The sequence below is a fragment of the Balaenoptera physalus genome (genome assembly GCF_965194825.1).
Source record: "Balaenoptera physalus genome assembly, chromosome: 4".
NCBI classification, from domain to species: domain Eukaryota; kingdom Metazoa; phylum Chordata; class Mammalia; order Artiodactyla; family Balaenopteridae; genus Balaenoptera; species Balaenoptera physalus.
In genome coordinates, this window is record NC_138891.1 from 41,948,193 (window position 1) to 41,970,693 (window position 22,501).

Consider the following 22,501-nt stretch of genomic DNA (forward strand, 5'->3'; position numbering starts at 1 on the left):
CCCAAAGACATGCCAGAACTTCAAACTCTACATATTTATATATCATCTCTCCACACATATCCCCTCACTTCTTCTTCCTCTGAATTCTTCACCTCTTACAGGATTATCCATTCCTCTTAGCCACTGAGAACTATTCACTTTTTTCAACTACTCTCATCACTGACACTCTGTTCAAGCCTTACTGCACAATAGCATAGAACATTTCAGTAACCTCCATACCAGCGACCCCAATTTAACCTCTAGCTCTTCTAATTTATCTTACATATTACTGCTAAGGTAATCTTCCTAAAAAGGCAGACTTTATCTCTTACTCTCCTACTCATTTTTTTAAAAGATTTTATATGCGTATAGAATAAACTCCAACCCCCTTCATTTAGCATCTGCGAATATCAGTGTCTTGGTCCCTCTGGCAGTACCATCCCTCACAGAGCCTACACCCTGGCCCAAGGGGGTTGCTCACCTGACTTCCACGCCTCACACCATTCTGCCTCTGTGCCTCTGATCATCTAATTTCTTCCATAGCTCCACTTCATTGCCAACAAGCCCATTTCTTTATCCTTCCTAATTTCTTTATCCTTCGAAGCCTAATTAAAAGATGCTGCAGTATTTGCCAGGAAGCCTTTCTGATACTTTCTCTCCCCTCAAAGCATTCATTTCTGCTTTCCTATCCTCCCACAATGCCTTAAACACATTCTGCCTTGTGTTACAGTTATTTATATTTCCTTTACCAAATTCATTATAAACAGGTTCCATGTTTTGTCATCTCCTTCTTCTATTTGAATATAGTATAAGGGAAATGTCCTTAAAGGTTTGCAGTATTACTCTCTTCCAATTTTAACCTATAATTAAAATATACAATGTAACGCAAGATAGGGCTTCATTATAATTATCCTCAGCTTACACATTATTTTTCTCTAATAAGGAAAAATAATTCCTGATAGGCACCAGTAAGAATCGTTTTTAAACAAAGTCAAATTCCACCCCCTGCCCCACCCCCCAAAAAAAAGCAAGATTAATGCTTTTTCTGTATTGGAAGAGAAGGTGATGACCATGACTTTTCTATCTTTATATCTGCCTCCAAGCATCAAGAAATGAATTTGGGAATTTTTCTACTCATCAAGGAATAAGTACAATTAACATAAACATGTAGTAAAAATCACAGGATGCTTTCAACATTGTTTACATAATTCTGAGTCTTACAGTAATTCAGGCTTACGTTATTTCATTTTTGTGCCAAAATTTACAGCTTTTCTCCTCAAAGAAGCCAGGAGTCCCCCACCTCTACCTCCCTTGGTCTTTTTACTTGAACCTTTAGCATTTAGCTCTCAGTAGGTCAGATTTATAATCACCCTTGAAACTTGTAGCCTATAATAAATCAAACCTTATAAATAACTAGGGATTTTTCCTTCAGGGTTAATGTCATTATAACTTAACTTCTCTAATGATTTTTCCCAGAGATAAAACAGGCGAAGTCTATCGATGCCTTATTAGGAAAGTGTGGGTGGCAACAATGATCAAAAATTCAAAAATTAGGGACTTCCCTAGAGGCACAGTGGTTAAGAATTCGCCTGCCAATGCAGGGGACACGGGTTCGAGCCCTGGTCTGGGAAGATCCCACATGCCGTGGAGCAACTAAGGCCGTGCACCACAACTATTGAGCCTGCACTCTAGAGCCCGCGAGCCACAACTACTGGGTCCATGTGCCACAACTACTGAAGCCCACGCACCTACAGCCCGTGCTCCACAACAAGAGAAGCCACCGCAATGAGAAGCCTGCACACCACAACAAAGAGTAGTCTCCACACCCCGCAACTAGAGAAAGCCCGTGTGTAGCAACAAAGACCCAACACAACCAAACATTAATTAATTTTAAAAAATTCAAAAATTAAAAGCATAGTTCTATAGTGAATTTATAATTCTTAATCTAGAAAAAGATATCAGATTATTCAGTTGAAATACCAATAAGTTAACTAAAATAAAATCTACCTAATTTAGTTTTGTTCATTAATCTCATAATTAACGTAAACCTTGAGTGAGAAGAATAAGATTCAAATAGGATAAAAATTATCAGCAGTTTCACAGCCATTTGATGTTAAGGAAATTACAGCTATTTGGAATGTTGATGTAAAATACCATTACATGATCCAATGAATACATAATAAAATTACCTATCTTATAAGACATAATACGTAATTTAGCTTTTAAGAAAATCCTATTTATCCATCTATTTGAGAGGAAGAAAAAATAAAAAAGAGCACCACCCATCCCTCTCCAAAATAAATACTATACACAAAAACTAACTCAAAATCGATCATAGACCAAAAAAAGATCATACATTTAGCGTAAGCACTAAAACTATAAAACTCTTAGAAGAAAATATAGATGCAAGTCTCCATGACTTTGGATTAGGCAATAGTTTCTTAGATATAACACCAAAAGTAGAAACAATCAAAGAAAAAAATAGATAAACTGAATTTCATCAAAACTTTTGTGCTTCAAAAGCTATCATCAAGAAAATGAAAAGGAAACCCACAGAATTGGGAAGTTGCATATCTAAGTTGCAAATCATATATCCAATAAGTCTATTAACCAGAATATATATAAAGAACTGTTACAACTCAACAATAAAAAGACAACCCAATTAAAAAATGTGCAAAGGATTTTAACAGATATTTCTCCAAAGAAGACCTACAAATGGCCAAAAAGCACATGAAAAGAGGCTCAATATCATTAGTAATCAGGGAAATGCAAATCAAAACTACAGTGAGATACCACTTTACAGTCACTAGGATGATTGTAATAAAAAAGACAGTAACAAGTGTTGAAGATTTGAAGAAATTGGAACCTTCATATATTTCTACTGGGAATGTAAAATGGTATATTCACTTTGGAAAACAACTTGAAGAAGATTTTAATTCACTGATATGAAACCACCTCCAAGACAGTTCACAATTCAAGTGAAAAAAAGCAAGGAGCATATTATAGTAGATACAATATGCAACCACTTGTTTATAAAAGGAAAAAAAAAAAAAGAACATATAAAACCAAATTTCCTACATAAGAAAATGGTAACACCAGTTGCCTCTGGGAATGTTTGCTGGGTGGCTGGAAGACAGGGGTAATATGAGAGACATGGGTAGTATTTAATAGATAACTTTATACCCTTCTTTATGCTTTAAATTCTAAACCATGTGAATGTAGTATCTATTAAAAATTAATACTTAAAAAGATGTTAAGTGCTCCCTGCAAGGCACATACTAACAATCAAAATTTTATGATCGCTATTATTGAAAATATGAGTTGCAAACTCAAATCCCTTCAGAGATTTATGTTGTGTTCTACCATGTAATATAAATGAGTGAAGTATGTAGAGTGTAAGAAAAATAAAAGAAGCTTAAAATCCAACTAAAAATGGAGCAGCCACTCCTGAACTCCAGCTGATTGTATTTGTTCTGGAAAGCAGACTTAATGTTGCCAGTTCTTCCAATTTTTCAAGACACCAGAAATCCAAATATGTATGTAAAATATCCTAATTCTTAATGTTGGGCCTGCACCATGCTAGTGGGGCATATTCAGCCCACGGGCCATCTGATTGTGACTTCTGATGTATAAAAAGTCCTTAATTTATGAATATATTGGGCTTCCAAACTGCCTCTGCATGTTTGGGAATTCTAAATGCATTTTCTCTGTAAGAGTAAAATAAGTAGCAATCTGGTTTCCAGACCCATTATACACGTAAACTATAGTACTGAACCAACAGCACTATGTCATCTACCCTCTATGATTAACAATGTTTATGTTAAACAACTTATTCTAAGTTTCAACTTTAGACTTTGTAAAGTCCAAAACGGTAGATCCAAGAGGTAATAAAAGGGAAGGAGATGATTGGGAAGAATTTAAAGAAAGAGAAGGAGCCATAGGGGGACAGTGGTGAAGGATCTTAGGCAAGAATTCAGATTATTATAATGGGTAATGAGATAAGCTTTCAAAATTTCTCTGAAGATCTGTGTCTTCTATAGACAACATATTTAGCAAAAGAGAAAAGAAAGGAAAAAAGGATATGTCTCAGTAGCAGCAACAGCTGAAAAGAACTGCAGCCCCACCTCCAAGGGGGTGGTGATGATCTCTAAACGAATTGTGTAGTTGCTCATAAGTCAGACATCATAAGGTAAGAATGCCAAATAATTAGCTCTAACAAAAATCATAAAGCCAAAAGTAAATGCCCATGCTTACTAGAAGATTAAAATAAAATTTATTTTCTAAAGGTATACTTTATTACTAAAGCAACAATAAATTGACATCTTTCCCTAACAAATTTACTGATGAATGTTTCTATGAACTCTAAATTTTCCACTCACGGATAAATATTCTATTTGGAGATCATCTGTACCAAAGATTTAACCTCAGGAGATAACCACTACCTATTACTTATGGTTACCTTTGCTAACATTTGGTTGATGTGTAGCTAAAGAAATGTAACTATTTTAACATATCCTAAGAGTAAACATGATTTAAAAAATGAAATCTGGAAATTTTTGGAAGTCAGTTGTTAGAGATGCTTCACAAAATGACTTTATCATATACTTCTGAAGAATAATCTGCAAACTTTTTGGCAACCTGTCTCTGAAGATCAGCTGATATGGGCTCAGGACAACATTAAAACTGCTTTATTGTTCCTAAGTAAACCTAATTTGGAAAATAAATGTGCTACATGGAAAAAAATCATATGTAATTTAAATCCCAACAGGTATGACCACTGGATTGACTTTATGGGCACTTCTTCCCAATGAACATGGAAAACCAAGCTGCTGCTCTAAGTAGTTGTAGTTTACCAAGTTTTGGATCATAACAGTATCTGTTCCCCTCCATTAGTATAGATGTACAACATAATTTAGAAAGGGTGCTATTATTATGATGTAATTAGAACTTTTTAAGTAAGGAGATACTCAGTGTTTTCTATTATTATTATTTACTTAACTAGACACCCAATCCTGTTCTAGATAGGATATGCTCATGATGCTTCAGAATTATTTTAAAAAGAATCATTAGCCTATAACTCCATTTATATAGATTCGCTAACAAAGAAAAAGCGTTTGAGTGTGTCTTATATTTCTTGGCTCAAACAACACAGTTACCATGGCCCATCAGGCAACATGAAAGTAAGAGGAAAAAGTGTAAATAGAAATAAGAGATTTCAGGTTTTGAACCTGACCAAAATCAGCCTGAGGAACTATATTAGACTAACTATATATTAGACTATTTTTACAGGAAAATGCAAAGACATTTAATTTATTATAATACATACCTTGCTGAGCTAAAGTTGATCTTAGCATTCCAGTCTTTGACCAGATTTTTATTTGTCCATCTTCTCCAACTGTAAAGAGAAAAGAATTGATTTTTTTATCTATAGGAAATAAATGCAAACATTAAATTTACATATAAAAATCAGCAGTATCTACACTAATGCACATTTAAAATTCAGACACGAGTTACTCTACTTAGATATCACTGCTTCCTAAATATAAAATTTAACTGAAATTACTTTGAAACGATTTTATCGAAGTAGCCTGACTTCAATGACAAAATTATTTTTTTCCTTTAATCTTAGAAGACTTATGAGTATATTATTCAAATAATGCTTTCATTTTCACTGACGTCTCCATCTTAGAATTCTAAGAAAAGTGTTTTCAGTGTAATTAGAAGAGTTACAGCCAAATTCCAATGAGTTGGGGACTGAATGGAGTGAAGTAATAAACTACTCTTTTGAACAGTTTGCCTGATGGGAAAGAAAGAAAGAGGAAGTTGTAGCTAGAGTTATTTGTTAAAGGAGGGATTTTTATTTCTTTTTTCTCAATTTTCAAGATGAATGACATCTGAACACATTTATATGCTGGAAAAAAAAAGGGGGAAAGAAAAAAAACACTGGAAAAGGAGAAGTCGAAAAAACAGGCAAGAGAAGAGAAACTCACTGATAAAAGTCCTACAGGAGGCCCAGGGGATAGGTGTGGTGGTTTTAAAATATATCCACAAATTCTTTGTTACTCCTTCTTTTAAGAAGTGAAGCTTAACTTCTCTCTCCTTTCTCCTTCAGTTTGGTCTATACTTAGTGACTTGCTTCTAATAGAATATGGTGGAAATGATGGAGTATGACTTCCAACGGTGGGTCATAAAATATATTGTGTCTTCCGTCTTGCTCTCTCTTGGATCACTCACTCAGGGAGAAGCTCCAGCTGTCATGTTGTTAGAACACTCAGGCAGCGCTATGGAGAGGCCCATGTTGTAAGGAACTAAGTAAGGCTTCCTACAACAGTCATAGAGGAAGTAAGACCTCTTGCCAACAGCCATGTGAGTGAGCCATCTTGGAAGCAGATCCTCCAGCCCCAATGGGGCTTCATATAACTGCAGCCCCATCCAACTTCTTGATTCTGAGACAGAACCACCCAACTGAACTGTTCCCTGTCTCACAGAAACTGTGAGATAATACATGTTTACTATCTTAAGTCACTAACTTTTGGGATAACTTGTTATGCAATAATAGATAACTAATATAATAGGTGAAGATGAGAATCCCTGCAGTAGGGCAGGAGATAGAAAAGAGATGGAAGGGGGGTAAAGTTAAATGAGAATATTTTGAATTTTAGAATTTTAAAGAATTAAAAGTTTTATTTACCCCACACTTGACCATTCCAAAACCTTCTTGACAGAACATTCTTCATAAGCCATATAGGAAAACTAATATGACACTCTGAATGATAACATTATATAGCAGTCTAGATCAATACTGTGCCAATTATTTGCTATTAGACAATGAAAGACACTATTGCTAAATGAAAATATTCTGTTCCTTTGGAAATTTTTCTTTAAAAATTTCATTTTAAATGTCATTTTTGCAGATAACCTACCTGTAACTAATGCTGTTCCTTCATAATTCCATCGCCCAGCAAGTACTGCTCCACAGTGAGCTTCCACACTTTTTTCCACTCTTCCTAACTTAGAAATCAGATGAAATTTGCCTAAAAGAAATTAAACTTGAGAAATCTATTTTATTAAATTAATTTATCCAATCAACAAACATCTGTTGAGTATCTACTAGTAGACTAGTTAGCATAGTGCTAGGCATCGGAGATACCAGGGCAAATAATATAATTATTCTTACTCTCAAGGGACACTCAAATCCATTGGAAAACAGGTACAAAAACAAAATCATAAAACCTTGAAACAAGTGGTGTGACAGAAATATATATATGATACTATGATAGTTCAGAGGGACAATAAAATTCTGCTGGGGTATGGCCAAAGGGGGCTAAGAGGAATGTCAAGAAAGCCTTCTATTTAAGCAGAACTTTGCAGTCTTGCTTTTTTTTTTTTTTTCTTAAAAACAGGCTATAGAAAAGTTAGGAAAGGTGTAGAGGAGAGGAACCAAGATAGTTAAATGGTGTTAAAAGATAAACTGAGGCATATTAAAAAATATTGAGTTTTGGGGAATTCCCTGGTGGTCCACTGGTTAGGGCTCCTCTCTTCCACTGCAGGGGGCCCAGGTTCGATCCCTGGTTGGGGAACTAAGATCCCAAAAGCCACGCTGGCAAAAAAAAACAAAAACAAAAACAAAAACTGGACTTTGTGCAGAAATCAATTGCAATCCAGCAGTGCCAAACTTTAAGTGGTTAGGAACGCTCCACTGACAGGAGCTCAGGGAGAGACTTCTACAGAGAAAAGGCAGAAGTAAAGTAAGGATACTATTGATTGACTACAACTTAAAGCCTAGTTGGCTGTTTGTGATTGGCTGTCGTTAGGTTTCAATTTCATAATCTTGAAGCATTCATTTACAGGCTTAGATTTTGGTTTGCATAGGTATACAGCATAAGAGTCACCTCAAGTCTAAAGGCCTCCTTGTTTAACTAATTTAATAACTGATAATCCCAAATTTTCAAATTCTTGCCTTATTTGATTTTACACTGTACCAGGCACCAGGTAGACAAAAAGAAGCAAGTTACTTGGTTGCTGTTCTCAAAAAGTTCACACATATATAGGCAAACAGCAAAAGGCTTACAACTTTAAAGGACCTAAGCAAACTATATAAGAAATGTCAAGGGAACAAATCAACTGTACAAAGAATAAGTGCTACAGGAAGTCAAAAAAATAATCAGTGTGGTTTTGAATGATCATGAAGTCTAATAATATATAATTTGTAATAAAATAATTAAGTACAGTTGGTCCTCCACATCCAAGGGTTCTGCATTCTTGGACTCAACCAACTGATTAAAACAATACATAAATAAATAAAAACAAATAACCAGAAAGCTCCAAAAGCAGAACTTGAATTTACCCTGTACCAGCGACTATTTACATAGCATTTACATTGTACTTACAACTATTTATACAACATTTATACTGTATTAGGTATTATAAGTAGTCTAGAGATGATTTAAAGTATGTGGGAGGATGTGTGTAGGTTATGTGCAAATACTATGCCATTTTATATAAGGGACTTGAGCATCTGTGGATTTTAGTATCTTCAGGGGTCCTGGAACCAAACCCCCTTGGATACAGAGGGACAACTGTACAGTAAAATTAGAAACTTTTCCCCAAATCAAAAAAAAGGTATGTATTTTTTGTAGTAAAAGAATAATGTGGCTTGCCTAATCAAATTTTGCCTCAGAGGATTTATTTTGTTTGAACTCATTTTTAACATGGCTTTTCAAGGTTCTGGATGAATATTAACAATCCATTAAAAATATATATTTAATAAGTCAGATGCTTTAGATGGCTTTAAAACATTTTCTGGAGAGCTCTAATACAGATGGCTTTAAAATATTTTACACTTAGCACCCTGTGGCTATTTCACTGACCACCAACCTATTCCCATCAATAAAGTCATTCTCTCTTTTTACACACATTGCACAATATTTGTAGCTCTGTTGCAGCATTTTTTTATTGGACTGTGATTCTTTTCAGAAGGCCATGTCTTAGTCATATTTTTTATTTGCAATAGTGCTTTACGTAAGCAGCATTTGTTAAATTTACCAACTCAGTAACCATACTTAGCAACTTAAAAAAAAAAAGGACTACTTTGACATTCTTTTCTTTCTCATTCAATCTGAGAGCTGTCTTTTCCCATCATTCATTTTCTAGGCCCTCATCAATAAACCACCCCTTTCCTTCATCTAACCACCCACTAGTGCCATCTACTTTTCCTCATATCTTCCTTTTAATTTTATATTTACCTCTGGGTTATTTTTCAATGTAACAAGATTACTTTGAATTCAACTGTGCTATTACGTTCTTTATGATATTAACTTAAAATTAATTTGGATATACTTTTTTTAATGCATTGCTTTAGAAAGAAAATACAAGGGGGAAAAAAATCTCAAAAGAGGAAACTATAAAGATGACATATAGTGAGTGGCCATTATTTACTTTATCCAAATCTGTTTCACTAAATGTTAGCATATTGCCTAGCACAAAATATCCACATACTAAATTGTTGCATGTAATGAGTGAATCTATCACCAAAGAGATTAACCAAATAGCTCTTGAACCTGAAATGAAGGGTCCGAAAATTTCTTTTCTTTTCTTTGTATTTTAGAAATTTTATGTATTTTTGATCACCGATATTTCTTATCCTAAAATATCTAATACTGACTTTCTGACAAGTGCTGAAATTATTCTTGCTTCCCATGACCTCACAGAAGACACATACTGGGACAACTAAGGCCAACCCTTTGCATAGATTTGACACTCAATAAATCTTTGGTCTTTGTAGTTTGATTGTTACAAATTGCTTGACTAGCACCCCCAGAGTAAAGCATAAATATAAAACTACATATATCAAAAATTTAAAAAAACACAGTTATCCTTTTAACTATTTTGGTTCTTCTTCTCTCCAGCTTTTCTATAACCTTTTAAAAATGCTAGACCAAAACTAGAAAGCAAATAATTTATTTCCAATCATTTGCTAGGGGTGGGGTCAGGAAGAGAATATAATCGATACATTTGATTACATTTATTCTTTTATTGATACAATTCATTGATTAAACAATGGATGATTTGGGTAAAAAACATGGATATTTAAATCCTAGGGTATAAAATTCATCTCTTATTATTAAATAAAAGATAAATTAAACTAAAAAGAGGAAAATGTTATAAAAGGGAAAAAGAACAGAGTAAGTAGATTAAAATTACACGAAACACATTTCTTAAAGTTAGAAATGCCTTAAGAAATGTCTATGGAAACATGAGAAGGCTTGAAATAGGGTGCTAGGAAAAAGGTCACATGAGCACTTTTGCAGACTGCTTAATAGCAGAAATGTTTTGGCAGATGGTTGCAAAACGCCAGAGATCGGTAACCACTAACTTCTGACAGAAAGAAATGAACACATAAATTCTTTTTAAAGTGGGATTTTAAATGTACATATTAACTAATAAGAGAATATGAGGATTACTTTAAGATATCTAATACAATGTATAAAAAAATTCAACTTTCACTAAATATAATTTAAGGAGTGTTTACTGGCTTTACAAAAGATTTTATACCAGAATTCCTTTACATAGCAGCTCCCCTAATGCATTTTAAATCATTCTTTTTTAAATGTAAATCTTGCAATACATTGTCAAAGAAAGAAATATCTCCTCTAAAAAGTAGGATACAGCTGCATGAAATATTCAAAAAGAAGTAATAATGTTGAAGAGAGAATTATTGGTGAGACAAAATACTTTGCAAAAGTCTGCTTTATGTATTTCAGGACCTGCCCCCAAATCCCATGGATCTTTTTGAATGTTACCACTAACACAGAAGATGGACGGGGTATGACAAAGGGAACACTGGAGGAGTGATGAACAAACTCAAAAGCCGTAACCATTTTTGCCAGCCTTGGGGGAGAAAAATCAAGAGAAGAGAGTTGGTGCCAACTAGAAGAGGGAACCTCTTAGGCAAAGAACTAAATTTTGAAAAAGAAATTTTTAAGTACTGGGTTAACATCATACAAAATGAAAAAGTCCTAGAGATCTGTTATACAATATTGTGCTTATACAAAAATTATATTAAATTATTAAATATTGCACTGTATACTAAGAGGGTGGATCTCATATTATATATTTTTTAAACCAGAATAATACTTTTTTATAGTATTTGATTAACAGAGAATACAGCATTGATACATAAAATGATCTCAGACATTTATCTGGCAAGAAACCCCTTGACCGACCACCTTTCAATAGCATCCACTTTCTTTTTTTTTTGAACATTTCTTTTTCTGTTTTTTTGAACATTTCTGGATTCTGTTTCTTGTCTTACTCTTCTACTTCTTTTCTTTGAACTATCATCCTTTGCCTTCACTTTCACAAGACCCCAGATATTCCTCATCCCAGCCTAAGAGAAAATACTCAACTACCCTGCTTTGGTTCTCTCTTCTTCCTACATCTAGTTGTGGCATGTTATGTTACCTTATTTGTTTGTTTGTTTGTTTGTTTTTGTAGTAAACCTAAAAATAAAAGTAAACACTATAGTTTCTCAAGGGTCATAATATTTTTTCCCACTTTTAATCTTGCAAATTTATCTTTAAATGATATTTGTCTTACTTTAGACATTTTTCCCTATCAGAAAGTATTTTACCTAAAGCCAATGTGAAATAGAGACCCAAACAACTATTCTTTAGTTAAGTGTACCTAAGTAGTCTTAATAAATCAGGGAAACACTCAGATAACAGAAATTATCAAGACTAACTATATTTACTGTCCATATTCATCAGATAAAGGTCAATCTTCATACACTATTGACTTTAAAAAGGAAAATGAGGGCTTCCCTGGTGGCGCAGTGGTTGAGAATCTGCCTGCCAATGCAGGGGACACGGGTTCGAGCCCTGGTCTGGGAAGATCCCACATGCCACGGAGCAACTGGGCCCGTGAGCCACAACTACTGAGCCTGCGCGTCTGGAGCCTGTGCTCTGCAACAAGAGAGGCCGCGACAGTGAGAGGCCCGCGCACTGCGATGAAGAGTGGCCCCCACTCGCCACAACTAGAGAAAGCCCTCGCATAGAAACGAAGACCCAACACAGCCAAAAATAAAAATAAATAAATAAATAAATTTAAATTTAAAAAAAAAAGGAAAATGAAAAGAAAATATATGGTAAACTTCCCTGGTGGCGCAGTGGTTAAGAATCCACCTGCCAATGCAGGGGACACGGGTTCAATCCCTGGTCTGGGAAGATCCCACGTGCCAGAGAGCAACTAAGCCCGTGCACCACAACTACCGAGCGTCACAGCTACTGAAGCCCGTGTGCCCTAGAGACCAAGCACCGCAACTACTGAGCCCACGCCCTGCAACTACTGAAGCCCGCGTCCTCTATGGCCTGCATGCTGCAACTGCTGAGCCCGCATGCTGCAACTACTGAAGCCTGCGGGCCTAGAGCCCGTGCTCTGCAACAAGAGAAGCCACCATGAGAAGCCCGCGGACCACAACGAAGAATAGCTCCCGCTCGCTGCAACTAGAGAAAGCCCGCATGCAGCAACAAAGACCCAACACAGCCAAAAATAAAGTAAAAAAAAAAAAAAAGAAAAGAAAAAAGAAAATATATGGTATGCCACCTTCTATGTAATTAAAAAAAGGTGAAATGAGAAAATATACATGTATCTGTTTCTTTTTGCTAAAAGAAACAAGAAAGGATAAACCAGAACCAAAGGGATTGGTTACATACAGGGAATAAATAGAAATAGGGTGTATGGGATTGGGTGGGTAGGAGTAGTGACATTGCTCTGAGTATATTTTTTTATATAGTTTTGACATTGTGGAACCATCCATGTAATGTTTTACATATTTAAAAAATAATCAAATCAACAAGGATGGGGAGGGGAGACCTTAAATGGAAAACAAACAGAAATAAATACACTTAACTATATTTTAAATGAATAGCAACAACACTAGTAGGGGGGAAATGCCAAGTAACTTTGAACACAAGACTTTGACTCTATATCCTCAGTGTAAAGATAAAAACAGTAGAATATTAAACTCTATTTTTTTTTGCAATAGTATGGATTAGCAATTCTGAAACAACCTACTGTGTATTGTAGAATTAAACAAGTAAGTAAATATATTGACAATAGTGGGAGCCAAGTTTCCTCACTGTTTCCAAGTATGGGGAAAAAAGACTAGAATTAACCCTGTGGTGCTGAATTAGAATTGGCGGTATCAGAATGAACTCATGGTTTTTATCATGGAAGGGAAGGAAGGGAGAAAGGGGAAGGAAGCAAAGGAAGAGAGGGAGGAAGGGAGGGAGGGAGGGAGGAAGAAATTGCTGTAGTTATGTATATTTTAATACACATTTCTATTCGTATTTCTTAGCTCTGTCCTGTGAAAAGGCCTTGAAGTAAACACATCCCATTGAAATGAGCACACCTGGCACACTCATCTTGGCTTTTAAATACCATTAAGCACCCAGAAAAGAACAAGTCTCCTTGGAGAAACAGCTGATTTGGAAGCTGGGACTGGGAAAGTACAAAATGAGCCTGGAACATCTTGTGCCGGCAAAGAAGTGCTCAAAAGATGAAGAGGAAACATACCCCCCAGGTAAAAAGAAAATTCATTTGAGATGGCTTCACGGAGCTCCCACTGGCCAAACCTGGGACAATTGTAACATCAAAAATTTTAAATGGTAGTAATAGGATGCTCAAGATATAAAATAAGAATTTATGAGTCTAATCTAAGTAAACAAATAAATAAATGGGCAGGAGACAGAAGGCTCTTCCTTGCAGTAAAATACCAACAAATCAATATAAAAGAAATTATGGAGTTAAAAAAAATCACCATTTGGCAACAATCTTAGTAATAAATGATTCAGCCAAGAGTCATCAATAGATGCCAAGACAGTGGGAGGAAATCTGAGGAGGAAGAGAATATTTTTATATAGTCTGAAAGTATCCTTTCAGAAATTATTTATTAAAAGGGAAAAACATTAACTTTACACTAGATTAATTTAGTGAACACAACCTTTCAAAATAATCAAAGTTAAAGTCACCAATAATGGGTCAAACCAGCATCATGAATCTTCCAATCTGATGCCCTGAGTACTGCTGCTAAAAATGTATAACTGGATTTAATCATGAAGAAACATCAGACAAACATGAATTGAAGGACATTCTGTAAAAATAACAGGCCTGTATTCTTCAAAACAGTGGAGATCATAAAAGAAAGACTGAGGGGTTGCTCCAGATTAAAGGAGGCTAGAGAGATATGACAAAAACAATGTGTTATTCTGTACCAGAAAAAAACAAATTTCTATAAAAGATATCATTAGGACAATTGTTAAAATTTGAATATAAACTGTAGATTAGATAACAGTATTACATCAATGTTAAATTTCCTGATTTTGATCAATGTATTGTGGTTAAGTAACAGAAAATCCTTATTCTTAGGCAATGCATTGAAGTATTTATGGTTAAAGTGGCATATCTATAAATTACTCTCAAATGTTTCAGAAAAAAGTATATGTATGGCGGGGTGGGGGGGAGGGGGGAGAGAAAGAGAAAGAGAGAGAAAAGACCAGCAATGATAAAGTATATGGGACAAAATGTTAACAACTAGTGAATGTGGATAAAGGATATGCAGCAGTTATTTGTACAATTCTTGCAACCTTTCTATAAATGTGAAATTATAACAAAATTAAAAGCTTTTTTTAAAGTCAACCCTTCATTTTATCATAAGAGGTAAACTAAATTCTAGCTGTGCTCAGAGTCATTCTTGTAAGCGCTAGGCACTGTACCAAATACTTTCACACAATATCTCATTTAATCAAGATTCAGAAAACTAAGTTTAAAAATTACACGTAAAAGAATTAGAATCTGATGTGATTGTTTGCCATAACATCCCTTTCCTATTCTGGCTACAAAAGCCCTCTTCTCTTTCCCTTTCCACGGTGGCCTAAGGCCTGCCATGCTCAGTCAATCAGTGTCCCAGTCCCTTGACTAAAATGATTCACTCACTGATGGACACGTGACCCAAGCTTGTCCAGGACCTCTCTGCATGTTGACTGCAAGTGATATTGAGGAAGAAGCACTCTCTCTGCTGACTTTTCTTTTCCTGTAGGGTAAGCCTTGGGCTGCTGGCTGCCATCATGCTCACCTTTTGGGGTGAGTCTATCCAAGAGATGGCAAGAATAGGGGCCTGGGGACTTCCCTGGTGGTCCAGTGGTTAAGAATCCACCTTCCAATGCAGGGGATGCGGGCTTGATCCCCGGTCAGGGAACAAAGTTCCCACATGCTGTGGGACAACTAAGCCCGCATGCTCTAGAGCCTGTGCGCCACAACTAGAGAGCCCACGTGCTGCAACTACTGAGCCTGCGTGCTCTGGAGCCTGCACGCCACAACTAAAGAGCCTGCACACCACAACTAGTGAGAAGCCCACACACTGCAATGAAAGATCCCGCAGGCCGCAAGATCCCGCATGCCGCAACAAAGATCCCACATGCCACAACTAAGACCCAACGCAGCAAGATAAATAAAAAATAAATAAATAAAATCTCAAGGGGTTGTGTATGTGTTATTAAAAAAAAAAAAAAAAAAGAATAGGGGTCTCATGCAGCTGTGCTTAAAGATCTACCCCTGGAGCTAGGTAAACCAGAAAACTCCATCTGTGCATAAGTTAGCCGAGTAAGTTTCTGTTACTTTTGATGAATGTACTCTTAACTGATATAGTAGGTAAAGTGTAATACAGATGAAAAACAGTTCAAGTTATTTCTCTGAAAATTAAAACATATCCTTAAAAAATAGAAAAATCATGCTTTTTACTCACCAATAATAAAACTATGGTCAAATTAATCTCCAGCTCTGTAAGTAGAAATTAACATGTACTAGAAAATAAAGACTATATTTGATAGCTTACTAAATGAGTGTGTGTTGTACCATCTATTTTTAGTGTGGTTATGTTATACAGTTAAATTTGACAAAATTAGAAACCAAAACTGATAAAAGCCTAACAATACCTGTGAGCACAGAAAAAGTAAAGCCAGAGGTTCAGATTCAATCCCAGTGTATGCCAGTTTAATTCACCTTCTTCTATGACAATATACAGCCTATACACAGACGAACTGACTACATAGGAAATGGATAAACAACTCAAAACATGTCATACTAAAATGTTATGTCTTTTAAGTACAAAGATTAGCATATAACATTTATTTAAAACTTACCATCAGAACTTGTGAGAACAAAGCTTTCTGCTTGAGTTTGTTTCTTTATGCCTAAACTTTTCGGAAACCAGTGAAGATCTATTGGGTAAATATCATCAGGCAGCTTTACTATTTGACTTGTTTCACTAGTTAACAAGTTCCACTTCACTATCTGGTGATCATCACTACATGAATACAGTTCTTCAGCAGTATTCCAGCCCACACAGCTTACTAATTCTTGATGTGTCACCATGTTAAGGAGACATAAAACACACACAAAAGTCTTCAGTCTTAATAAATACAATATTTTTCAGATGCAGATTATAAGAAGAGTATAAAATAGGGTCAAATGTTTCAAGCTTCTAAGCCTATTTTTCATTTTATGACTTTCATATTTTTTCCATATAAGGAAAGGAAAATAAGCATCTATCAAAACAGTTGTAAGAAGAATGGAAAGCAAGATAAGAAACCCAGGTGCCAAAAGAGAAAAAAAGAAAGATTTGACTATGTGAAAAATTTTAAATTGTGTTACAAAGTATTCCATAAAGGAGGCAAAAGATACACAAAGACATCTAACAGAACAAAAGGGATGAAAGGATTGACTCTAACCCATTGGGGGATAAGTGGGAAGAAAAGGGAACTATGCTTTTTTTATTTACATATATCTGTTTCATTTAAGTTATTAGAATAAGCATGTATTATTTTGATAAAAGTTTTCAAAAATCAAGCGTTAAAATAAGACTGAAATCTAACAGTAAAATACCTGCTTAAATGACACATTATAATAATTCACCTAGGAAAAAAACTACAGCTTAACAGCTGAAACTAAAATCCTACCAAATTTCCTGACATTAAATTCAGGAAGTAATTCAATTACAATTTACTGCACCTACAGGGTAATATGGGTAAGATATGAACCCTAAAATTCTTACTTTAACCTATTTTTTCGGTCTCTGATTTATCAAGTGGATTTCTATAAATTGAGGTGTTCAAGTAGCCCTCACTTCCACCATCAGAACAGGTTGCTTACCCTAGCAGAGTTGTGTATCTAGAGAAGGCACTTCAGTTTATCATTTTTGAGATGCTTTCTCCTGCTTATATGTGGATTTCTGTATTACCACATTATCCTGGTTGGGTTGTTTGCTCTTTTGTTGTTATTGTATAATCATTTTACTGCCTTATCTTCTCACCAATGCTTTCTATTGGCTCATCCAAGCAATCAGTAAACTCTAAGGAAAAAGAAAGAGACTATGTGCCAAATTATTCTGGGATGTTCTAAGATTTTTTTTAATACTTCAAAATATGATAGATTAAGCAAAATAACCAAAAAGGTACAAAAGAAATTATGGAAAGTTCTTAAGAGACTGCACAAATAGGTAATAAAGTGGCATTGGAATACTCAGAATTCAAAGTAGAATCTAAACAAAAGGATCTGGATGTGCCATTAGACCATTACTGAAAAAAATTCTTCCAGTATAAGTGCTATAGCTTAAACAATGTTAGGTAAAACCTTTAAAAAGGGAGAGTGTCAGGCATAATCTAGAAAGAAAGAAAATACACATACACACACTCCCCAAAACAAAAAATATTAAGCTTATCCTCATAAAAACTGATGTAAGTACACATCAGACATACGTGACATGTCTTCAAACTAATAAGTTAACTAAAATTACAGGAGAAATGAGAGGACTGCCAGAATAAGAAAGTCTAAAAAGACTGTTATTCTTCAGCTTGAAAAGGTAAAAGCAGACAATAGACATAGTCAAAATCTATAAGATTATAAGCAGCATGAACTCCTGAGGGCACACTTTTAAAAGAGAATAAAAATGATTTAAGGAGAAATAAAAGGAATTATATCGCGGGCTTCCCTGGTGGCGCAGTGGTTGAGAATCTGCCTGCCAATGCAGGGGACACGGGTTCGAGCCCTGGTCTGGGAAGATCCCACGTGCCGCGGAGCAGCTGGGCCCGTGAGCCACAATTACTGAGCCTGCGCGTCTGGAGCCTGTGCTCCGCAACAAGAGAGGCCGCGATAGTGAGAGGCCTGCGCACCGCGATGAAGAGTGGCCCCCACTTGCCACAACTAGAGAAAGCCCTCGCACAGAAACTAAGACCCAACACAGTCATAAATAAATAAATAAATAAAAATTAAACTTTAAAAAGAATATCACCAAAACATTCCGAGAAGCAACTGGACCTGAATCTGATCAGGGACCACTTCTAAAAAAAAAAAAAAAAAAAAAAAAGGAATTATATCTTCACTCAAATGGTAAAAAAAGCAGACAAGACAATATTAATTCAAAACGTTTGATCAAATGTCTAAAACAGGGCTTCTCTATCTCTGAAGGATCCTATTTTTCTTTATTTCAAATCTGTTGCAACATTTTCTAAGATAAAATAAAAATGAATTACTAGAAAAATGATCTTATATTTGGATGTTGTGACTATCAAATTGCTACAAAAATTTCTTCCTTCTTACCTTCAATTTCTGTACTTATCCCTTCACAGACCTGCAATAAAGTCCACAGATGATACTTTTAGAAGCACTGGTCTAAATAACTTAGAATGAAGGTAAAGGGGCCTATCATATCTTCCTGACACATAACTGGGAGTTCTTGCTGACAAAATATAAGGTCATGCGTTTGAGAAATATTTATAATTGCCCCCTTCCCACGTGAAATAATAAAGGTCTAACTGCTCAGATTTCCCCAGCTTGCCCTCCACTTTATCATGAGTAAGAAGAAATAGAGCAGAACTCAATGAAAACATACTAGATCATACCAACAGATAAATTACTTGATTTTTAAAAAACTTCTCTTTAAGATTTTATTAGACTAAACAAGAACTGTTTTTTATGTACTTAGGTATAGTAGTACTTAAGTAGAGTAAGAAAAATGTCAATAAAAATTTGAAAGTAAGATTTAGAGCAAATAGTTTGCATTGGAGAATTACCTGCAACACAAGACCTCAAATATTTCAGAAACAATTTAGCGCAACTCCCAATAAAGGAATGAAAAAATCCATTATCCAACTAGACTACAAACATAGAAGAAAACTTTTAATAATACTATAGTAAGATGATCACAATAAGGTTTATAAGTATTAAAAGGATATGCTTTGGTTCTTTTAAAAGAGATATCTTCAGTCTCATGTCTCCACCTTCCAGCAAAATTTTAAAATGCCACTTGATTGTATTCACTGTAAAAATAAAAGGGGGAAAATATAGAATCTGCATTAAAAACAAACATATATACACAAAAAATTAAAAGCAAACAAAACATCTTAGCACCCCAAGGACACCAAAACACTTTCAATCCTGCTGGCAACAAATACATGGAAAGAGGAAGAAAACTAGTCAGTGTGCTAATTCTGTCAGTGAGTGATTGGAGGCCTTGGGCTGGATGCCAGGAGTCCTCTACAACCTGCCTAAAACAGTCCTACAAGTACAGAACGCCACTAAATCTGGCCAGGTAAATAATTTCCAAGGGCTGTCCTGAGGCCTAATCAAAAGATTTTTTTAAACTGGGAACTGTTCAATGGCAGATCAATGTTGGTCCTGTTGAATGGATATACAATAAAATAAATTCCAAAGGTCTGATCGAGGGCGAAGATACATTTTTATGAGCTTTAGTTATAGAACCCACATGGGAATACTATGACATCATCAACCTAGTGATCCAATCTGAGATTTACATTTTGTTGGAGGTAGATACACTGCCCAACAGTTATGGTTGCCATGGTGGCAAAGTGAAAAATAAGCGAGTTATTTAAAAAAGAGGTAATAAATCCATTATAAAAGCTATATAAAAATCACAATGTAAATGGCAAACAAAAATTTAGAAAAACAAGAGTAACACTCTCTCAAATAACCATGCTATCAAAAGATACAAATCAAGAAAATGCTAAATTGTCTGAATCCAATTTATAGTTGTGGGATTCTTTCTGAGTAATATCACTAGCCTAGAGAAAAAAATAAATGAAAGTGTAATTAAAGGAAAAAAATCCTCTTCACCAAGTAGAAAATTACTGCTAACTACATCAAAGAAGGTGTGAGTTATAGATAAGAATTCAGTGGGCCTATCTTAGATAATTTCTCATTCTCTCAAATCCAGAAGACTTTTAGATTAGCAAGGTGCTAAATACAGCTTTATCTCAAAGCACCTTTTTCACTTATTGTACTCATAAATTTGTGAGAATGGGGAGAAAATTGTTAAGACCACAGAAAAAAATCTGAAGTTTTCTATCCAGTCAATATGCAGCTAAGGTCAGAAACCTCTCTCCTCCAGTTCACTTAACAAGATTTATGTTCAACTTTAAAAGTATGAATCTGTGTATAGCAGCCAGAGCAAGAAAACAATTTCTCCTAGGCACACTTCTAAGGCTCACTTTTCGTCCTTAGGAGTTTTAGCACCTTTCTCAAAACTCCTTCCTTCTTTCTATCAGACCTCCTTCAATGAGAGGGGGGAAAAAGGTAAAAACATGCTGCTTTTTCACAATAATTCAAATTCACTAAGCTTATAAGGATTTTAAAAGAATAAAGGCAGATAAATTGTTGATTCTGGAAATAAGAAACAACATAATAGACAAGAAAAAAATACATATATACAGTCTGAATATACAATTACATTCAGAAACTTTAAAGGCATGATGTAGCCTATATCAAAATACCTCAAAGTGCTGAAATCCATAATAATTAGGAATCATTCCTCACCAAAAGAAATCATTATCCCATATAAATAGTAAACGCAGTACGTTTTCCATGAGAAAGTAATCTGCAACTATTCAGAAACATGGTGCCAAGGAATCAGAGAAAGAGGAGGCTGGCATCCTAACATTGGGAAGATTCTCTTTTGCTCAGAAAGCTCTTCCGCATACATCCTATTTAGCTGAGATCATCTGCATGAAGGATATGGGCATTCTGATGTAAGACTGAATAGAGGAATAAAGGAGAAGTAGTATTAGCGCACAGCCAATTCAGGGAAGTGCAGAGCTGCCTGGGGATGCACTGAGGTGTTTTTATCTACCCATAAGCATTGGTCACCAAGGATCTGACTAGTCAGTGGTAGGTGGGGTGGGAGGGGGAATAAAAGAAAATTTCTAGAGTATTGAAAAATCTATTCTGCAACTTTATATAGGGAGCAGACAGGAGCAACTATGCCTTTGCTACTAAAAATCATTTATAAGTCGTCTTTGATCCAGCGTGGGTTAACACTCATGGCGCTTAAGAGGAAAAAATACGCCCAGGAAATCCGATCACCAAACTACCAAAATATACTCCAAATCTGGCCACTTCTCAGTACCGCCACCGTAAGTCTAAAGCCACCATCATCCTCAATTATTTCAGTAGGTCTAGAACTGATCTTCCTGCTCCTACGTTTACCCTTCAAACTCTTCTAAATACAGTAGCTAGTTATGCTTTTAAATCATTAATGCTAAGTCAGATCATGAAGGCCAGTATGGCCAATACAGAGTGAGTGAAGGGGATGGCAGGAAATTGGGGAAGAGGAGGGAGGGACACAGATCACATAGAGGTTGGAAAACCACAATAAAAGCTCCATTTTTTTTCTTCTGAATGAACGGAGAAGCCAGTAGAGTGATATTATCTGACTTAATTTTTTAAAGTGTCACTATGGATGACACTATGGATGGTATGACCAAAAAAAAGCAAAAATGAGCAAAACTGGAAGCAGGGAGGCCAGGTAGGATTTCAATAATCAGAAGAGAAATGAAAGTGGATTGATGAGGAAGGCAGTAGTGGTACAAATAATATGAAGCAGTCATATTCTGAATATATTTTGAAAGAAGATTCCACAGGATTTGTTGATGAATTCAGTTTAAGAGAAAGAGGAGTCAAAAATGACTCTAAAGTTTCAACAGGTACAAAAGAGTTGCCATTTACTGAAATGAAGAAAACTAAGGGAGGAACAGGTTGAAAGGGATGATATAAAAATTCTGTTTTCGGTATGCTAAGTTTAAGGTGCCTAATAGATATCCGAGTGAAGAATTCAAGGAGAAATTGGATATACGAGTCTCGAGTCAAGCAAGAGGTCAGAGCTGGAGATATCATTGAGATGTCAGTTTGAGGGTTATCAGCACAAAGATCATGTTCAAAGCCATGGGATGAGACTACCCAGCAGATCTTGAAAAGGTAGTAGCTTCAATGGCCTAGAAGTCCTACTGAAGCCTGAAGAATTGTCAGCATTAAGATTCTAGAGGAAGTAAACTAGAGAAAAACAAGTGGAGATATACAATGAGATGCTTAAAACAGATTTTGGGAGAGAGTAGAGATATTGGTAATGATGAAGTAGGTTAAGACTGTCAAAGTGGGTGGCCAAGGTCAAGGAACT

The 22,501-nt window shown here is 35.5% G+C and overlaps 1 protein-coding gene across 6 annotated transcripts in view; it reads right to left on the reverse strand.

The window, feature by feature from the left end:
- IFT80 (intraflagellar transport 80) overlaps positions 1-22,501 on the reverse strand; it is a 116,420-nt gene that overhangs the window by 84,380 nt on the left and 9,539 nt on the right. For 3 of the 6 annotated variants that reach the window (XM_082458402.1, XM_082458403.1, XM_082458401.1), the window contains exons 2-5: positions 19,267-19,352; positions 16,179-16,398; positions 6,903-7,013; positions 5,306-5,374 (exon numbers count right to left, since the gene is read on the reverse strand). In XM_082458402.1, coding sequence (XP_082314528.1) covers positions 5,306-5,374; positions 6,903-7,013; positions 16,179-16,398; positions 19,267-19,305 — 439 coding nt within the window. In that variant the 5' untranslated portion in view covers positions 19,306-19,352. Of the gene's footprint in view, positions 1-5,305; positions 5,375-6,902; positions 7,029-16,178; positions 16,399-17,187; positions 17,310-19,266; positions 19,353-22,501 lie in introns of those variants that run through there. The other 3 variants (XM_082458405.1, XM_082458404.1, XM_082458406.1) reach the window with 3 other exon arrangements.